Source organism: Alligator sinensis, unplaced genomic scaffold (genome assembly GCF_000455745.1).
Source record: "Alligator sinensis unplaced genomic scaffold, ASM45574v1 scaffold320_1, whole genome shotgun sequence".
Lineage (NCBI taxonomy): Eukaryota > Metazoa > Chordata > Crocodylia > Alligatoridae > Alligator > Alligator sinensis.
The window spans coordinates 578,960-594,848 of record NW_005842249.1 but is presented as its reverse complement, the minus strand read 5'-3'; the positions used below and the strand labels follow the sequence as shown (position 1 = coordinate 594,848).

At 44.0% G+C, this 15,889-nt stretch overlaps 1 protein-coding gene across 1 annotated transcript in view; it reads right to left on the bottom strand.

Moving 5' to 3' along the window:
• Positions 1-2,068: 2,068 nt before the first annotated feature.
• The window catches only part of LOC102380911 (transmembrane protease serine 11B-like protein), a 46,979-nt gene continuing 33,158 nt past the window's right edge, over positions 2,069-15,889 (bottom strand). The window contains exons 8-12 of the mRNA XM_006027529.2: positions 11,957-11,995; positions 8,870-9,050; positions 8,148-8,413; positions 6,508-6,650; positions 2,069-2,483 (exon numbers count right to left, since the gene is read on the bottom strand). Of these exons, the coding sequence (XP_006027591.2) occupies positions 2,322-2,483; positions 6,508-6,650; positions 8,148-8,413; positions 8,870-9,050; positions 11,957-11,995 (791 nt within the window). The 3' untranslated portion in view covers positions 2,069-2,321. The remainder of the gene's footprint in view (positions 2,484-6,507; positions 6,651-8,147; positions 8,414-8,869; positions 9,051-11,956; positions 11,996-15,889) is intronic.

The window sequence follows — 15,889 nt, the reverse complement described above, 5'->3', positions numbered from 1 at the left end:
CACAGGGCGGACTCCACAAGAAGTAAATGTTCCCTTCCTGCTAAAAACAGGATTGCAAAGACTCACTTGGTTGCTTAATTTTAGGCACTGTGATATACTGCTTTGGCTTTGCAGGGACTACTCACCATCCTCAGTGTCTTTGCAGGACCAAGACCTTGGAACCCCAAACCAAAGCAACAGCCATTAGCAGGAGCTTTGCCATGAAAATAACATTAACCTTATTGCTCAAACTATACAATAAGGACCCATGATTAAAGCTACTTAAGTGGGAAGCCTCACATTTTTGGTGTCCAACAGATGAAGTCCTGACCCTCACAGTTGCCATTGACTTTGCCTGGAGCAGTGGGGACTCGCATAGTGACCAAGAAAAAATCAGGCCCTAGGTGTTTCAGTCTGGGTGCTCAAAATGTTTGGTTCCTTTTTGAAACATTGACCTTGACCGTTTCATCCTTATACCTATGTGAATATTTAGTCTTTTGTAGAATGGCTTTCCGTGAGCCTTTGCGTATGAAATATTTCAAAGATCAGTTTCTTGAAGGGACTCAACACAACCTCTAACTTTTGTGCCCAAAGGTGCAAAATTACAGGTGCAAATAAAAGGTTTTGGGCAGCTACTCACCTGTGCCCAGGAACCATGAAGTCTGGCATTTTCAAAGGACCAGAGGGCATCTAGTTGTTCAGATAATACTGAAAGTCCCTAAAATTCAAATACCCAATTCCTTCTGGTTCCTTGAAAACCCTGGCTCAAACTACTTTGGATCACACTCTCAGAAAAGGTTCCCTACAGTAGGTTCACTATTCTAGTCAGATGTTGGCTTCCAGGAGAAGACTGAGATATACTCCTTGAATCTCAATTTCAAAACGTCTGTAATATGCCACGTATTTCTTACTCTAAATTCTGCTGACAGAACCACAGTCACACAGATGGGCTGCACAAACTGGGCAACATAAAACCAAGCCAGCACAAAACCAAGCCCCCAAAACCATAAAACCATATCAGAACATGTGCTACATGGGCTGGAGGTCATTGTATTGTATGACGGAAGCCATCAAAGGAGTGTATTAAAGTGTCAGTGTCTTATTGCTACATCATATGGAGAATATGATGCACCCTGAAGTTCTGGCCCTTCACTGAGACCTTTACTGTGTACAGAGATCTTTTGACTTGGGTGAGACTCCATACAAGTGGACCTTCCACCAGGGTTACAAAGCTGAAGTCCTAGTGTTGGTCCTGGATGAGGTAGCTGTTGGCTGGTTGCACTGGACTGAATGAAGCTGTCAGTGATCTTGGCTTTTATTTCCTCTGATTTCTTTCTCTTCTGATCAAGTAGATGGGGAGGGGCCACTGAGTCTGTGACATGCTAGATCTCTAGACAGTGACAGCTCACCTCATCACAGGGTATTGTTAAGGTGAGGTATCGGTAAACATCTGGTTAAGCCATGGACATCCAGTGTACGGCACATATGCTCAGTGACTTGGGCTTGATTCTGCTGTTGATTGGTGGGAAGGAGCTCAGCTCTGGTTAAGACTGGTGGATCTGGGCCACAAACTGGAGGGGTTTGGGTTTTTCAGAGCATTAGTAATCAGATTTAGGTGGGAGAGCTGCAACCTCCATTCCAGTTCAGTGGCTGGCTGTGGGACACAGACTCTTCTTTGCTTCCTGATGGCAGGGAGGAAGAACTCTTTCCTGTGTCAGAGCTTCAGTGTTCCTTTGACTCATGAGGTTGTTTTCTAGGTCTCATTTAATTTTCACAGTTCTGATAGGCTTTCAATGCCAGGGGTCGTCTTCTGTTTCTGGAGGAGTGCAACAGTCTAACACCCATGGCTGCTGGTTCACCACCAGCTCTGTGGTGAAGCAGTGCAGGCACTCAGCAGCTAGAGGGAAATACACTGTATTGAATTGCAACCAGACAGGTAATAAGAAAACTGCATTTATGGCTCCCTCAAGGGGAACTTCTTGTTGATTTAAAAAAAACCCCAAAAAACAGTAGCCAAAACAATTGATCACAATAGACAGTAAGTAGCAGCATGAGTAGAAACCTGGATTATTCTTCAGTGTCTGTTGGGAATGTATTTTTTTTTAAATGGCAAAGTCAAATGGAAGGGTTTGACTCTTTGCAATATATTCTGAGAGTGTATGTTCCCCTCCAGTGGTAGGCCACAGTTATTCAGAGCTCTGCCTCCTCTCTGAATTTACTGGCATTAGGAAGACCACAAGTGAATCCAACAACAATCCAAAGGGCAACAAGACCTATGTACATTAAATAATATTTTGGTATTACAGGCTTGCATGGTCCTGCAGTTTTGCTCACTTGGGATTTTATAGGCCAGTTTTTGAAGTAATCCAGTCCCGATAATAAGTCACTCGAGTGTAGACTCCGGGCTTGTTTGGTTTGGCACATTCATCTCCCCAGCTCACAATTCCCACAAGGTACCAGATGCCTCTAGAATCTGGAGTAACCAGTGGCCCACCAGAGTCACCCTGCAAGGTGAGAGAGAGAGAGAGAAAGGTGTAATTCAGCCAACAGGAACTGATAGCAAACTGGTGGATTTATCTGGATACTAGAGCAGCTGTCAAACCTAACCATTTGAATTCCATTAAGAGGAAAAGTAGCATTGCACTTGAGGACAAGCCTGCAGGTGGCTAAGTTATTTCTGGTATTTGCACACAACTTTGAGAGAAGAAAAGTACTACGTTCTCTAGCCTCAATGTACGAAGGATGGGCAGTGCCAATAAAGGGCATATATAATATGTCCTTCTGACCATTAGTGGTGTTGTCCTTTGGTGAAGTCCAAAAGACCCCATTTGCTGAATACAGGCAAGTCCCAGCTGTCTGTACCCACCCACTGCTGCCCTGGCAGCTTCTATATCATACAAACACAATGAGCACTATCAATGGCACTCACCAACACCTTAATGGGAGACAACCCAATTTCTATACACTAAAAAGAATTTTGACATGAAACCTAGGAATCCATTAAAATCCAGTTTTTAAATGAATGCCTTAATTTTCAAACCTGGCTATACAAAATTAGTCATTTACATGTAGGCCTTGTTGTGGAATTGACCTGTTTTTCAGATCTATGCTAAATGTCCATAAACCCCAACGGGGCAATAGGGTGACCAGGTACCCAGTAGCTCTCTAAATCCAGCCACTTTTATTTTAGCCTCAATACAGATTTAGGACCAATGTCTTTCAAAGCTGTATGCTCCTAAATCCAGGTCCTATGTTCTTACCTAGCCAAGTAAATATGCAGCTGGATTTGCAAGAGTGCCAGCACCCAACCAACTCCCACTGACTTTTAGAGGGGCAAGTGGATGATCAGGTGCCCTGAGTAAGGGCTAGGAACCTAAATTTAGGCACACAGCTTTGATAATTTAACCTCAAGCCCTTTTGCCCATGGACTTTCTTCATAGGCTTTTGCATCTGTTAAAAAGGCATGATAATTCTTACTAAGATAGTTTATAGGAGCATCTAGAAAATTAAAAGTGCTAGGTATCATTTAATTGTCATAATTATCTGAACTGAGTACATTTAGGTGAAATAAAATATATCTTCTCAAAGCAGTCAACCAGTCTGCAGAGTTCACTGCTGCAGACAGTCTGAGAAGGTCAAGTGCTTTAGCTGGAGGTATGAAAGGATTGGGGGTGTGTACAGAAGATGCTTTTTTGCCATTTGAAGTGCTTTATTGCCATGACTTAACAGGAGTGCATGGCTTTGCAGAACTTTAAAAATGGGTACAGCACTTTAAATCAACCCTTGTTAAATGATATATTAAATTTGAAGTGCTATATTTTACAGCACTTCAGCAATCTACAGCACGTTAAATAATTTCTGTATGCTGGTCAAATTTCTGACCATTGGAGAAGCCCCAGGAGGCTGTGAAGTGGCCCCTGCCTCCTAGCCTGAAAAGTGCAGGGAGGCTTAGAGCTCCTCCCTCCCCCACCAAACACTGTACTTCTGTCATGTTTAGGAGTGCTTAACTTAATAGTGCTATAAAAAGTGCTCTAAATTACAGTGCTGTAAAATGTGCATGGAGCACTTCTGTGATTTTATGACTAGCAGTAAAATTTGTTGCTATGCATGCTTTAAAGATGGTAAACTCTTCTCATCTCAAGTTTGATCACCTGCAATGGCCAGGAACAAATGGTTTCTCAGTTATGGTATTATCAGATCAGATGGCATATAATGAGTGAAGCTGAGGGAATTCAGGATTTTCTTATGCAATTACAAACTTACTATATATTAGAGAGTAAATTACTTGAGCTAGCTGCATCCAGAACCCCTTTGTAAGATCAAACTGTTCAGTGAATGAAATGCACCTTTAGTGAACTTTTACACAGACAATATGCATACACACAGTTTTCCATGTATTGATTATTGCAATTTTTCCTAAGTTGTTAAACTGTTCTTTCTCTTTTAGTCACCATCACTAGCACTTATTCTACATGCCCCACAGGTTGGTGGCATGTTCTGTGTTCCTATATCTGAATGGTTCAAATAATTGACTTTCTACTGTACATTTTGTAGACTGAAAGTCCTTTGGGATGGGGCAGGGTTCAGTGTGTGTGTGTGTGTGTGTGTGTGTGTGTGTGTGTGTGTGTGTGTGGTGCGTGACCCAACAGGGCCATCTCTTGTCTGGGGCCGTGGATACCTCCATAGTGCCAATACCATAATACTAATAAAGTGATGTGCCAAAGCACTGAAGCATTAGCTTAACTGCTCCCATTTAAATCAGAGAGATGGTTACTGCCAACTCCAATGGGAGCAAAGTTAGGGCAGCACTAATATTCTTTCCCCCTGTATGCATACAGAGCTAACAGCTCGAGCTGATCCAGCGCGGGTGCTTCTACCCCATCACATAATGCATCCCAAGGAGAAAGACCACAGGAAAGTGATCAACAATGTTGCTCAGGCATGAAGAACAATGACTCCACTAAGTCATAGGCCTTTTTGCTGTGGCGGATGGGAAAGTCTTTAAGTATCTTCAGTAGATTATATCTATGCATGTCCATCTCAGACTCATGCCTAGGAAACTCTCTTTCACATCACACCTTCAGATATACCAACTCTTTCTCTCATATTACATATAAATATCACGCAGAGAGCCAGATCCTCAGCTGGATAAAATCAGTATAAGATCATGATAAGTCAAGAGAGTTATGCTAGTTTACACTGCTAAGAATTTGCTGCGTATCATTTTGTTTGCAACTGTCTGAGATATGTCCCATTTCTTTACAGTGGCACACGGCCTCTGATGTGGTCTCTTACTTATATCTTAACATCATCCCTGATCTCCACAACTAGGAGCTTATTCTGATTATTACCTTTGGAGAAGTAACCATTACTTACTCTAAAATTAACTCTTAAAAGCCTCCCCCTTCAGCCCACCTCCTGTCCCTAGCATTCAGGGTTCTGTGAATCAGTACTATGAGCTAGATCTGGATTTGTTTCATAGTTTCATAGTAGTAGTTGGTAGGGTCAGAAGGGACCTGAGCAGATCATCAAGTCCAACCCCCTGCCATGGGCAGGAAAGAGTACTGAGATCAACCTGGCAAGGTGTTCATCCAGCCTTCTCTTAAAGACCCCCAGGGTAGGAGCCAGCACCACTTCTCTTGGAAGTTGGTTCCAGATCCTAGCTGCCCTGACAGTGAAGTATCCTGATATCTAGCCTGAATCTGCCCTCTGCCAGCTTGTGACCATTATTTCTAGTCACTCCTGGCAATGCTTGGGGGAACAGGGACACTTCCAATGCCTGCTGGTCCCCCCTGACTAGTTTGTAAACAGCCAATAGATGCCCCCTCAGCCTTATCTTGTGGAGGCTGAACAGGTTCAGGTCCCATAGCATCAATAATGACTCCAAGATCCTTTTCTGCCTCTGCACTGATGAGAAGGGAGTTCCCCAGCCTGTAGGTATGCTGCTGGTTCTTCCCCCCAGGTGCAGTACCTTGCACTTGTCAGTGTTGAAACCCATCCTGTTCTCATCCGCCCACCCCTGTAACCTGTCTAGCTCCGGTTGCAGCCTATTCTTCCCTTCTAGTGTGCCCACTTCCCCCCACATCTTAGTGTCGTCTGCAAATTTGAACAGGGTGCTTTCTACCCCCTCGTCCAAGTTGCTGGTGAAGATGTTGATGAGGACCGAGCCCTGTGGAACCCCACTGCCCACATCCCTCCAGGTCGAATAAGACCCGTCCACCACCACTCTCTGGGTGTGGCCCTCCAGCCAGTTAGTGACCCATTTGACTGTGTAGGTGTCGACACCACTGTCCCCTAGTTTTTTAATGAGAATGGAGTGAGAGACAGTGTCGAAGGCCTTCCTAAAGTCCAGAAAGACTACATCCACTGCTACACCTTCATCTAAGGATTTTGTGACCTGGATTTTGTTAGAGGGATCCTATTAAAATGTGTATATTTGGAGAAGATTGGAAACAGGGAACGCCATTAATTCAGATACACTCATCAGTTCTCCCTCAGACTAGTTCTCAATGCTGTGATAAGACTTACCTGACATGCATCTATTTTCCCCTCCAAGTATCCTGCACACACCATCCCAGGTGTGATGGCTCCATTGTACACTTCCTCGCGGTTGCAGATGTTAGTGCCAATGATTTTCACTTCTGCTTGCCGTAGTTGATTAACGCTTTGACCTGCCATGAAAAAGTGGCTTCAGAACTTACAATTGGAATATATTAGCTAAGGGAAATGAGAAACAAGTAGCCAGGCTCTCAAAAAAACCTCATTGGCCATATAGGTACCTAGGTGGGGTGGTACCCCATTGATGCTATGGGAAGATCATAACTTTTTCTTTTTGCTTCCCCATCTTCCACCTCCAACAAGATGCCATAGGTAAACCCTCCCCATTACTTTTTTAGCTTCACTTATTTAACATTAAGAGAGCAAAGGGATTTCTTGTGCTTGTTAATGGTGGAGGTTTCAGTTAACTTCATTAACTGTAGGAAGTTAATGAATATTAGTGACATCCTCAGGAAGGTTCAAAGAGTCAATCAGAACATGAGCTTGGACAATCTAAGTACACAGCAAGAGACTAGCACTGAAATGCAGGTTTGGCCTCCAGTAGAGCCAGATTCATAGACACACTCTTAGGTTTAAACATGTGCTTAAGTCCCATTGACATCAACATAACTTCAAATTAAGCATGTGCTTCTGTGCTAAATTGGGTCCTGAATTTAGCTGAATTGCAACCAGACAGAAATTAAAGGAAGAAAACATCTATGGTAAGTCAACATACAGTTTACAGACACTAGGCTGTCAAGCGCTGATACCAAATATGAATGCAAAAGAAAAAGCAAAGAATAGAGGTCAACAGCTCAGGAATTAATGAAATCTGCTCAATCATTGTAACAGCAGAAGGAGCAATGAGCCAGAGTCCTTTCTTGTTCCTGTACAAGCAGTCTGCAGGTCTATCATGTTCTGAACCATGCTGAAAAGCCAGATAAAATGTCATGTCCTGGGATGAGCCACTGATGTATTATGTTCAAATATTAAGCTTTTCTGTCACATCAACAGAAGGAGACAGAATTTAGGAGGGAGGTAGGTAGCTATGTCAACCTAAAGTCAGGCAGAAAGTAGAGTAATTTTGCACCTTCTAACTAACTAAAGCAGAGATGTATAGCATATATTTCTTAAGCAGTGGGTTTTTGAAGATATCACCAGGCAGCACCTGAAGAAGTAAACCTGATGATTACAAAAGCTTATGCTATGCATTTCTGCTTTAGTCAGTCTAGAAGGTGCAAATCTAACCTGTCTTCTGACAGAATTTAAGGCCAGACAGGACAATTATGATGAGTGTCTGACCCTTTGTGTTGATCAGGCCATAGATTTCTACCTGATGGTCCCTGCATGGAAAGGAATAATTCTGTCCTACCAAAGAAATAACTACCATAGATACAAGAGTTAATGGTTGAGCTGAAACATCCCATTCAGAAAGACATCCCACCCTGATTGAAAAAAAATTGCAGATGATCAATTTACCATTTCTCCTGGTGGACTGCCTTAGTGGCTAATGAGCTACCAGGCCGATCAAATAAATAATGGTTTCATTTTGATGAGTGACTGAAAATGAACTAAAAATGTTAAACAGACAATGGGAGTTTTCTTTGGAAGGCAGGGAGACAGACACTCACCATCATCCCTCAAAGCTCCCCATCCTGTGACAAAACAGCTGGTGTTCTCTGGAAACACCTGCAATGGTTCTGGGAGGCAGACACTGTGTATTTCACTTGTGAAGGGCAGAGGAGTGGCGAGCTTCATGACAGCAATGTCATACTCGTGGTTATAAAGATAATCAGCATATTGTTCATGAACAATAATGCTCTGGATGGCTCTTCTCTCTTTAGGAGGTCTTCTCACAGTCCCAAAGCTGGCTGTCCACACACGAGGGTCCTTCACTCTAAGAAAGATTTGAGGTTAAGCTGGCAACATGCAAAGCCATATTTTCAAAAGAGCTCAGCTCCCAGGCAGGTGCCTAAATGCCACGATCAAGTGCATCAGGGAAATGCCCAGAGCAGAGAGGATGGCTAGAGCACTGCAGTGATCCAGGACACACCTAGGGAGAAGTTACCAGCTGCTGTAAGGTCAGAACAGACCTGGGACTCTCTGGCCAGCACTGAGTGCTGAACTGGTACCCAGCAGCCCGAGTTCTGGAGGGACAGAAAAATAAAATATAGCCTTTGCCTTTGACCACCCATTTTGGGGGCCCCCACCCCCAAGTCCAAAGCAACCAGATCAGAAGGTCAGGACCCCGGAACATTTAACAGTCCAGTTTTGGTTCCAAATATCACAGGATCTAAGGAGTGAGACTGTGCATGGTTCCTTGTGGCCATATCTCTCAGAGCTGGGGACTTACCCTCTGAAGCAGTGCGCTGCTGTTACAAGCCATGTGTTGCTGATGATTGATGCGCCACAGCGATGCATGCCATTCAGCTGAATGCTGGCCTGCCATGGCCACTCCCCAGCCTGGGCAAGCCGGCCCCCTGTTATTCTTGCTACTCCCACAGATGACACCATCTGCATTCGTGTCCCGCAGCCTGCCAAAGAAAGAGTTGGCCTAACTTCTCCAAGTCAGAAAAAAACAAGCATTTCCTTTTTGAAGGCCCCCAACATGGTACACAGAAATGGGTGCTGGCATTTTGTTATATTACGGTCCTTATAAAAGAACAAATTTCGGATAAACAAAAGTTTAGGAAAAATACCACAACACTTGGCATTCAACCAAAGTCACACAGGAAGAGACCTTATATGCTCACATGCACACCACTCTGTAGCAAACATCATGGGCTAAAAAGGGCCCTGGCATCAGCAGTGTCCTAGGATTCAAAGCCTGACTTTCCCCTTGGAGATTGCTGGCACCAAGAGTGGAAGTGTCATTAACAATGTTTAGATGCTGCACTGTCATTCCACTGCTGGTAGAAAACCCTCCAGGAAACAGGGAGACCTGGAATGAACAATGACAATTGGGCCTATTCCCTGCTGTTGCCAGGGGAGTATGTCTATCACTGTGAGAAGGAATGAGCCTGAGTTCAGCAGAAGCTTCATCAGTTGCTTCTTCAAGTGGGTGCCTGTCAGGTGCTAAGGAGGCTGCTGGAGGTGAGGTCACAGAGAGGACCAGAGTCCATGCTAGAGGCAAAGAGGACTTCAGCACATTAGCACCTTCCAGGGACACCAGCATCTTAGGAGCTCTGGCCTGAGTAAGTAGAATCAAGGCCAGCATGAACTGTGCAAACACAGACCTTCATGGCTGGGCTTTCAGTGGAGTTCAGCTCCCATTTTAAGCAACTAAATGAAGATGATGGATTTTGGAGCACCCACTGGGATCCATGAGAACTGTGAGAGCTGCTAGCAACAGAGCTCTGGTGAAAAGGCAGCCTTCAGCATCTGCCTGGGACACAGAACCAAGATTGACTCAAAGCCAAAGCCTTCTGTCATTCTTACGGGGACATTTAGAAGAGGAGCTCAGGGACTCCAGACTTGTTTTCTCTCACTAGATGATGATGGTTTGTGATAACATCCATGGAGCAAATCTTGTAATTGCCTGCAGATCTGAGGCAGCCAGGTCTGTCCAGGATGGATACTGTCCAGTCACACTTGGAACACTTCTCAAAAGTCAGAGTATAACATTTGTCAATGCAGCAGTGCTCCACAACATATCAGACAGAGCCAGATGGGAACCAAGGCATCCTGGATGCCATAGCTAAGAGCTGAAAGATTTCAGTGATTTAGTGATGCTGTTGTCTGTCAAAATCAGTGTAAAAATGAAAGTCTGCGGATGATGGGAGATAGACCCTCCCTCCGCTGGCTGACCAACATACTTGGTAACTGTTGCCAAAAACCCCACCAGGAAATAAGACAAATTAGGTGCATGTAGAAAAGAAGGTGAATATACAGCTGCTGTAGCCAGTTTCAGCTACCCAAGGGAGTACTGTCATAGGCCAATACAGGCATCTGGAGCAGCAAGGAACAGCTGCATTCCACTGTAAGGATAAAATTGGATCATCCAAGGTCTGGGTAGGCAGGGAGATGGGTTCTGACTGCTTTTGAGAAAGACTATGCATGCAATTCCAATTTTGGCATTCAAGACATACCAGCAGGTGGCATGTGCCTCTATATATTTGTATAGGCATGACAAAAACCCTTCTCCCTCTCCCTCCTCACCTAAGTATGGTATTTTTGGTATTTTTGCCTAAATGGAAGCTAAAAATCACTGAATCAGTGCACAGCAGCCTTCAATGAGCTTTTTATCAAGCCAACACCCTACCTACAAAACAAGAACAAAACAAATTGAGGGGAAACCCTTTACAACCCAGCAGAGAAATATACAAGCAAGAAGCCAAGTAACCAGGCACCACCTCTCATCTCAGCCAAATGGGTAGGGAGTCACTGGCCATTTCAGCTTTAGTGTAGCATGTTCAGTAGTGACATGACCTAGCAGCTTAGGCAGGAAGACAGGCAAATTTAGGCAGGTGACATGGTCCTGAGCAATTTTGGTATAAATATAATCAAGTACGTAGAGTGTTGGCTTGATAAAAAAGCTCATTGAGGCTGCTGTGCACTGATTCAGTGAGTTTTAGCTTCCATTTAGGCAAAAATACCATAAATTACAAGTGAATACAGAGGTACATTTCTTATACAAGAAATCAGGCAATTGAATTCTTAAGTCCTTGAGTCACTGGATACGAATGATGCAGGTTACATCTGTCACCAAAAGAGGTCATGATCTTCCTTCCCATGAGTATTAAAGCCTTGAATGTGCTTGGATACCATTATTAAACTCTGTACTATGACTGCATCTTCAAATAATAGGGCTTGGGGGCACTAATAATATCAGCTTCAAAGGACTTTTGAGGTATGTTCTTATTGCAATTGGTATTATGCAATGCCTAGAAGTCCAACCTCAGACTGGGGCCCAGCTACGCAAATACAAAGGGAAAGACAATCTCTGCCCTGCAGTTTTCAGCTCGTATTAGAGACACAGGCAAAGTGTAGGATAAAACCAGTATATATAGTTATCCACATTCAACTAAGAAAGAGAGAACAGCTAATATATCAATCTAGCAGAGACCTAATCATACAATTATCTTTTAAAGTTGAGATGTAAGATCCATGGTGTGCACCCTTGAAAGCTTGCCTCTACCTTTTTGTAAAGAGTATGGGTCATTCACTAAAGCTGAGGTGAGCTCCAGTGTGGACAATGACTACATGCCAGCCTCACCCCACAATCTCAGTGTAGAATCCTGTTAGCGATGCAAAGCCAGCACAGCTCTGAGAAAGTAAACTGGATACTTTTCAGACTTGTGCATCATCCACAGCACAGTCACTCTGAAAATCATCTTTCTCTTAGCACCCTAAGCACATCAAGAAATCATCAAGACCCAATAACTGTGGAACCCCACAATGCCACATCCCCCAGCATCATTAAGAAATCACTTGTACTTACAGTTGTTGAGCAGGTTTTCACCACTTTCCCTTTTGACTCCTGAAATAAAAACAAAATGGGACATGGTTAGCATCTGCTTCTGGCCACAGTGGATTTCCTTTCAGTCCTGTCATGCATAAATAAACTCTGGTTGGATGCATCACAGAGTTCACAGATATGCAGTGATTAATTCTGGGGGGCTCGGGGGCACTGCTTACACATACACAGATATTTCCCCAGACTGGTCTAACTATCTTCATATTTGGTCTCTAACAGAACTAATAACAAGATACATTCATTTGTATTGCTTATATATTTGTGACATTGTTTAATATATGTTTTAGAGCCTGCATGATTAGAAAGCCATTAGTTGGTTTATTGGTAAGAGTAACCTGCTTGATTAGTCAATAGCCAGTGTCTGTACCCTGCTTGCAGTTAAGAAGCCTTGCTGAGAGGCTTTAAGAGATTTTAAACCCAAATGATAGCTGAGTGCATTACAAAGGACAAAACCATTGGCAGGGAAAGAGAGGTCATGCAGAAACTAATGATATTTCTTACCCCGTTTAATAGACTAAAAGAATAGCAGAGAAAATATTATTAGAATCTTATTTTCTGAAATAAGAAACCATATGTGAGGCGATATATATATATATATTTTGCTGTCTTCTTTGACTATAACAATGAACAAGAAATTATAATGGGTTCCATCCCCAATAGGCCATTATGGCGCCCTCTAGCAGCCTCTTGAAGGACTATTCTTTACTCTAGTTCACCAGGGCAATGCCCGGTCTTTGCCTCCCACATCAGATGTTGATTAATATAACTTTGGGAAGCAACTCTCAGACTACCAAAGTGACTTCTCTCTGCCTTGTTCATCGTTGGGACACCTCTGTCTGGCCCAATCTTTGACAAACTCTGATTATTTGCAAGGAAAGAAAGAAAATCATATGCAAAGGATGTAAATATTTCTGTCCTTCTTGACTAGACTAGGAGAGATAAGGCAGGATTCAGAACTGGGGGATTTATGTAGAAAGCTGAGAGGAATGTTGTACATTCATCAGATCAAGTCAGAGAAGACTCCCCAAGTCTGAGGGTAGAGAAGGGACACCCGGTAGACAAGCTGGGGGAATCACCAGTGAATATCAAGAAAATATATTTCAGTAGGAGTGTCTACACTAGACACTTTACTGTGCACTAGACTAATGCACAACGCAGCAAAGTGTCACCGTCTACATGTGCACACCATTTGCTATGCAGTAAATCAGTCTATTGAGCAGTTAGCTACTACCTGTAAATATAGGTAGAAAACAACTGTGCAGTAGATACTGTACAGTAATGAACTTGTAGATGCTGACTGAGAGCAAATTTGCTCCCAGTCAGCCCCAACACCAGGGGGCCAGAGGGGATGGGGAACTCCCCAGGTCCTGGCAGTGCTTAGCCCCCAGCTCCCTACAGAAGCTGAGTAGTGCTGCAACAAGGTAGCCCTCTGCCCTCACCTGGGAGCTTCTGGGGCTCCTTCTCCCTCCTCCTGGGAGCTTCTGGGGCTCCTTCTCCCTCCTCCTGGGAGCTTCTGGGGCTCCTTCTGGCTGGGCAGAGATTTCCCTGAGCAGCTGGGGGCTGGCCAGGAGCTGTCCCCCAGAAGTAGGACAGCTCCTGGCCATGCTCCCAACTGCTCGGGTATTTCCCCAACCATCTGGGGGCTGACTGGGAGCTGGCCCAGAAGTGGGACAGCTCCCATCCAGTACCTCGCTGTGCAGAGAAGCCCCTCTGGGCACATGGCTTATACCCCTGTGCATGGGGCTGGGAAAGCTCTGCAGCGGCAGCTCTCTCCCTGCTTCATGCACATCAGGACCCCTCCCAATGTGCAGGGGGCAAGGAGACAGCTGCTGGTGCAGCCAGATGAGCTCTCCTAGTCCTGTACACATCAGGACCAGCCCCTTTGCTCTCTGACAGCCCCTGGACTAGCAGCCTGGGGGATCCCAGAGCTCCTGCTGGCTGCTTCAGAGAGCTAGAGCAGGGTAGGAGCAGCCTTATACTGAGCTGCTCCTGTTGGGAATTGATTTTTTCCCAATAGGGAGCATGTGTAGATGTGCTTCCAGGGAAGGCTTATTGTACAGTATTTTAGTGCACAGTAAGCCTTTATAGCATTAATAGCATGTGTATATGCACCCAGTAGCAAGAAGGACTACTGAAAATACTGTTCCAGGTGAGAAGGCAGCTGTCAGTGATTTCAGACATTATTTCTTTGTATTTTTCTTTCAAACTTAACAGGTTCTTTTTCTTCTTTTCTCACATGTTCTTCTGTCTAATGTGATAAATCTGTTGTGTTTTGAATGATTTCAAGGCAGCTGACAACTACAAGCATTCCTTTCCCACAGACATAGCAGGTCCCTAATATTTCACAAACTGGGGCTAAATGTCCAGTAAGTTCACAGGGTTTCCTCTACTGAGCTGCAAGGTCTGGTCAGTAACTAGGGAGACTGAGATTTTCTGGGGGTGAAGAGTTAGCCCAGGGCCAAAAGCTAGTCTGTACCTTGAAGATATGCAGCAGAACAGTGGGGGAAAATTAGGGGACAGGTGTCACCCTGACAGTTTGTCACAGGGTGTTGCTGGGCTTGTGGTACTAAAGCAGGATAGATAGATAGATAGATAGATAGATTAGTCTTTAAGGTGCAAATCTACCCTGCCTTCAGATCAACACAGTCAACTAGGTCTCTCTGCTACTGGTATGAAAACACAGCAGTGGTAATGCCTTACCACTGTAAGGCTAAACAGTTAGCAGCAGGCCATTTGGGAGCTCAGTCAGATACAGAAACAATACAGACCCTCAAGTAATCACTTATTTTGACTGGTCTTCAAGATTGGTCATGAATGGAGCATGTGCCTGATCAAAAGCAATTCCCCAAAGACAGCTACTGCCCAGAACTGGTACACAGAACTTGGCTGATGAGTTTGGCATAAAACCCTAAATGGATCTATTCAGATCAAATGAGGCTGGCAATTCTGCCAAAAGCACGTCTTTACAAACCTCTATCAACAGCTACCCATTTATTCCTTGTAGACACTTTACATTAGAATCATGACAAAGTAATGGAAAGGCACTGCTATTTACTCCCTTGCATATGCTGGAGAAGAGGGATAAGCGACTGCATAACAGGCAGCAAGTCTAACATTAACCAAACGATTTTTTCACATAGTGTATAATTAACTGGTGACATCAGCATGGCATCACAAAGACTGGAAGTTTAGAGGGATAGAGGAAAGAGTTAACCCAGTATATGGACAATGAGACAATCCATAGGTAAATTAAAGAGGGACAAGGGATATAAGCACTTCTCAATCAGGGTTTAACAAACTGCTAGAGCCTTGGGGTTAGGAAGGAGCCTCCCATAAAGGCAGATTGTTCCATAATGTGCCACACCCCTTTGGGGCAGCCGATATTGCTGGAGACAATGTGCCGCACTAGAAGCATGGTCCATGTGATACAGCGCAATAATTCTGATATTCCTTTAAACTGCTCAATATAGCCAGGATAATTACCTTATCATTACGCACATGTAGAACAGGACTGCCAAGAATTGAAAGTTGTCTGCAGCATTTTTCAGCCATAAAACTAGTCAAATTATGTCTCAGGAGTTGCAGTTTAAAAAAGTAATCATTGACTATAAGTGGACTGTTAAATTCTGACATGTCAATGCAATTAGTTATTTTAAAAACAGCCATGCTGGTGCCTCACCTAATCATTATAGAAGGAACATAATTGTCCTTGTAAGCAATTAGTCAAAAGGCTCCAGAGGGGAGCATGACCAACAAGCTCAAAAGATCTTGTGCAAGATCAGAGTGTAGACGCACTGGGTGGGGGACCCTGCCATCTGCTCTCCCAGTCGAGTTCTCAGCTTCTCCAGTCTGCAAAACAAGCTGTCCCAGGAGAGAACGGGAGGAAGGACCCCGAAT